General features: G+C 35.9%; 1 protein-coding gene across 4 annotated transcripts in view; it reads right to left on the reverse strand.

Moving 5' to 3' along the window:
- Positions 1–715: 715 nt before the first annotated feature.
- The window catches only part of LOC122243889 (uncharacterized), a 59,811-nt gene continuing 55,526 nt past the window's right edge, over positions 716–5,000 (reverse strand). For 3 of the 4 annotated variants that reach the window (XM_043001646.2, XM_043001652.2, XM_043001628.2), the window contains exon 3: positions 716–3,359. In XM_043001646.2, coding sequence (XP_042857580.2) covers positions 2,615–3,349 — 735 coding nt within the window. In that variant the 5' untranslated portion in view covers positions 3,350–3,359 and the 3' untranslated portion in view covers positions 716–2,614. Of the gene's footprint in view, positions 3,360–4,287; positions 4,439–5,000 lie in introns of those variants that run through there. The other variant, XM_043001661.2, reaches the window with a different exon arrangement.

The raw sequence follows: 5,000 nt of genomic DNA on the forward strand, positions 1-5,000 counted from the left end.
TCTTCTTCTTCTTCTTCTTCTTCTTCTTCTTCTTCTTCTTCCTCCTCCTCCTCATAATCATAATCATAATCATAATCTTGATCATCGTCATCATTATTTTCATTGTTGATATAATTTTCGGCAACTAATTAGTCTTTCTATATCTATCTAATTCTTGATTTTATTATAGATCTTTTATTTATTTATTTATTTATTATTATTTTCATTTTGTCAGTACGTTTGCCTGTTCTTGTTCTCCCCCATTCTTTATGTTTATTATTATTATTATTACTATTCTCATTATTATCCTTAGCATTACTGTTGTGATTACCGTCATTATCATAATTATTACTTTTGTTATTGTTGTTGTTGCTATTCTCATTGATATTATTATCATCATTATTATCATCAATATTATTGATATTATCACTGTCATTATTATTATTACTATCAACAGTATTGTTATTTATTATTATAATTATTGTCAGTTATCTTATCGTTATTAATTATTATTAAAACTTTACTTGGTTATTATTTTTTTGTATTTTGTTTATTTGTTTGTAGTGTTAATTTCACCACAATCGTTAACGTAGATGTAGTTGTTGCTATCATCATTATCAGTGATGAAGACTTTTATAAAAAGAATTACCATCATTTTAGAGTTAATGTTTTTATTTATATCAACATAATACTTGGGATTGTTGAAATATATTCCAGGGGTTAAAAACACACAATGTTTTATATTCATATGTATATTTACAAAACTTACATTGCTGATACGATCGCATTATGTACAAAAGAGCACCTAGGTTTGTACGAAAAAGATATATTTAAAGTCAGATGTCTAGCACTTTAAATAATGTTTTAGATCACTGTTTGGTGTTCACTTCTCATTCAACATTTACGGAGTTTACAAATACATATTTACACATTTATGTACACTATGCAATACAGATTATGACAAGATTCAGTTTCTGCAACATTCATACTGGAAGACACGCCCACAAAATGGGAATTTTCTGTTACAAAATTAACCGTGACATTTCAGTATATATCATTGTTTGGTTACTATTATCAACTTATAATTACACAAATGGAATAATTTAACAAAAAGAACAAAGTGAAAACGCCAAGGAAATTATCGGCTATGTTTTCGGCCAAAAGTCTATGAAAAGAATTAAAAACAAAAAAACAAAAAAAACGCCTCTTCACCAAATCAACATTGCGTATTGATTAAAATTTATTAATTCAGCACTGAATATGCTTGTTTTTTTCTGGGGGGGGGAGAAGCTCTTGTTTTACATAGACTAATGGGAAATAAATGTGGCACAAACATAAAAATGCTACCTAATGTGTGTGTGTGTGTGTGTATGTGTATGTGTTTCTGTGTGTACACACACACATATATATGCATATGTATGTTTATGTATGCATACATATATATATGTATATGTATATGTATATGTATATGTATATATATATATATATATATATATATATATATATATATATATATATATATATATATATATATATATATATATACATACATACATATATATATATATATATATATATATATATATATATATATATATATATATACATATATATATACATACATACATATATACATATATATATATATATATATATATATATATATATATATATATGTATGTATGTATGTATGTATGTATATATATTTACTCATCTATTCATGTCAACATACATATACAGCCTGTATACGGAGAAAGTCATCATAGACCAGTACCTATAATCTTGTCAATTAAGAAATTTCCAAACGCCTGTCTTCATGTTTCAAAATTCAAAGTTTGCAATATTTAACATAGTCACGATTTTTTTTCATCTAACTTCACAAAGAAGAAGTTAGCATCCTGGAGCCTTTTAGACAAGCCAGCAGAGGGACCGGTTCTCTTTTACACAAAATTAAGTTTGAAGTTAGTAGACAATGTGTGTATTAACATGAATATATCCATTAAAGATAAAAATATTTTTCCCTTAAAAAGATATAGACAGAGATTAAAGAACTGGGGTTGGGGGGCCTGGCTAATTATAAATAAATGTAACTCAGATCGGACATTTAAATAATTTGCCGTAAGGTCTCGTACCAGCACTGGAATCAATAAGGCATGACCTGTTTTTCACTTGAAGGTCAATTAATAGTTGAAATGTCCAATGTGACCGCAAGCAATGGAAATAATACATCAGTCCTCTTTATCCCTTGGTAACTACAACATAACTTGGTAACCGACGTTAAAGTATATCGAGTCCCTTTGAGCAGCAAATTCCCGCTATCCGACACAAAGGAATTCTGTAACTGAGGTTTAGAGATTCCTCCTCGAGGAATGAGTGTCATCATTTGAGCATGTCGGGATGTATCTGAAGTGCACACTTTCGGTTCACTTTGTTGTGTATTCACATGGGGACTTTGTACGGTGCTACTGGTGTTGTATCACGTTCCTGATCATAATAAACACTGGTTCATGACCAGAGAGTAATAAATCCCTTTAACAGTAGCGAACATAAGTAGTTACAAGTTGGGGTCTTATGACCAACAGTTGGATCACTCAATGCCCAGAAGAAAATGAAGAACACCATCGGTCCGTCCGTCTCAATCTCCGGTCCTGGAAGTGGGGACCGCTGTGTACATCGGCGGCGCCTCTCCAGGGACACCTCCGGCGGGAGATTCAGAGAGGGAGGAGGAAGACGAATGAGAGGCAGAAGGTGGGGAAGATTGAGAAAGGGTAGAAGAAGGAGCAGAGGAAGGCACTTTCGGAACAGGAAAGCGAGAGACTGGAGGAGGAGGGACAACTACAGGAGGGGGCGTGAGGGGAACTAAGGTAGTCTGGGAGGGAGGGGAGTTGGCCGAGATCTGCTGCGGCGAGGATCGAAGGGGCTGTAGCGCGATGGGGCTTCGGATGGAAGGGGCTACTTTAGGCGAGGGAGCCTTCGAAGGGAAGGTGAAGTCCGCCTGGGGAAAGAGGTCCTCGTACTTGGGCGGGGCGTCTGCGGGGAGGGAGGAATACTTGGGTGGGCCCGGGGTGCGTGGCGGCGTCCTTTCCAGCTCCGGGGATTCGTGTTGCGGGAAAGTATAGATGGTGAAGACGGCGCGAGACTGTGGAGGTACTGGTGCCCGCTGGGTGCCGTCGACAGCCACCTGCGAATACGGCTGTGGGCGCGCGGGCGTTATGGTGGGCGCAGTGTGGCGGGGCAGGATCATCTCGTTATTATTCTGGCGGAGCTTCTGCGAGCAGGAGTGGAGGCAGCAGCGGTAGCAAATGCATCGCAGAATTACGGCCGCTAGGATGCACACGGCTAGGAACACAGCCAGGAAAAAGCCGTCCATGGCGCTGAACCTGAAGGAGAAAGCGAAGCTGATTAGGGTTACGCCTTCGAACCGAAATTACCCAATGCCTTGAGTTTTTGAGTTTTCAGGGGACGAGTTTTTTTTACCCAATGCCTTGAGTTTTTGAGTTTTCAGGGGACGAGTTTTTTTTACCCAATGCCTTGAGTTTTTGAGTTTTCAGGGGACGAGTTTTTTTTACCCAATGCCTTGAGTTTTTGAGTTTTCAGGGGGCGAGTTTTTTTACCCAATGCCTTGAGTTTTCAGGGGGCGAGTTTTTTTTATTTCTCTTACTATCATTATCCTTATTAACGTTATTGTTATAGCGCCCTGCTGTCAACGGATCAATCGAATAGACATATTTCCCTACAAGGATAACTTTCATAACCACAATAAAAAAAAAAGAAAAGAAAAACAAAAATATATATATATAAATCAATAATACTGAAAATTAAACATTAGTCTGAGGATAAACCGACATAAGGCATACAATCTATTTCTATAAATCACTCCGTCAAATACTTTATTGACATAAAGACAATCGAACTGCTGAGAAAATATTACACAACACATTGACAAAAGCTAAAGGATGCACAAAAGAGTAAACACATAATAACCAGTTTTGAACACGCCGTCTGGGCTGGCTGGTTGTAACTTAGAAGTACTATGCATAGTGCACATGCAACAATGGCAATAAATACAATCACATTCTTCTTGTAATGGATAATTCAAACATATGCATACGGATACTGAAAAGACCACTGTATGTTAGCCTTCTTTCTTATGAAACACGTTTTATAAAAAAAAAAAAAAAAAAAAAAATATTTATATATATATATATATATATATATATATATATATATATATATATATATATATATATATTTATTTATTTACAGTTTCTCAAAACGAGACAAAGAACTGCACAGCAATCAACTCACTATCAGTTCCTTAATCAGTCATCAGTTTAACGTTTATCCGATGAAAGCCACAACGATGTAAAAAAAACACTCAGAGTGTATCCTCTGTTTCCCCCACCGAAGGCAACGCCACTGAACAGAAGACTGGCGCTAAAATCCGACCCAAGAACTAAGCGTAAATTTACTCACTAACGAACGCACGTACACTCACTTGCAATCTCCCGCGTTACGACATGGGATAACCCGAGTCAAAATCAGGCTTCTCGATCAGTTTTACACAGTACGTTATCCTTGTAAATTCTCTCAAAAAATATCCTTTGTCCTTGGGTGGTCCTAGTAAAGGAGTTGGCTATAGATTACTATGAAATAGGAATTTAAGATCGGTTTAAAAGGTTATGATAAATCTTAGTATAGAGTGTCAGTCTCTTCTACTCTTACTAACTAGCAGTGTGACTCAGGTGATAAAAGTGTAGATTTATTGGTGTTTGGTAAAGCAGCTTGCCTCGGGTCTATGGGCAGTTTGTAATTGCTTGCTAATAGACATTCTTAATTTATAACCTGAATCCATCGTCTGATTCTTGATTACCTTTAATATTATAAAACGAATTTTAAACTGAAAACACGAAATTAATACGTTAAATGTAAGGCGCAAAAAACTAGCCGAGCCGAGTAGAAAACTGTCAAAAAAAATCCGGGGATTTTACCGCCAACGTTAGCAGGGTCGCCAACATAAC

This window comes from Penaeus japonicus, unplaced genomic scaffold, assembly GCF_977035675.1.
Source record: "Penaeus japonicus unplaced genomic scaffold, GWHDUDI00000001_assembly GWHDUDI00000020, whole genome shotgun sequence".
NCBI lineage: Eukaryota > Metazoa > Arthropoda > Malacostraca > Decapoda > Penaeidae > Penaeus > Penaeus japonicus.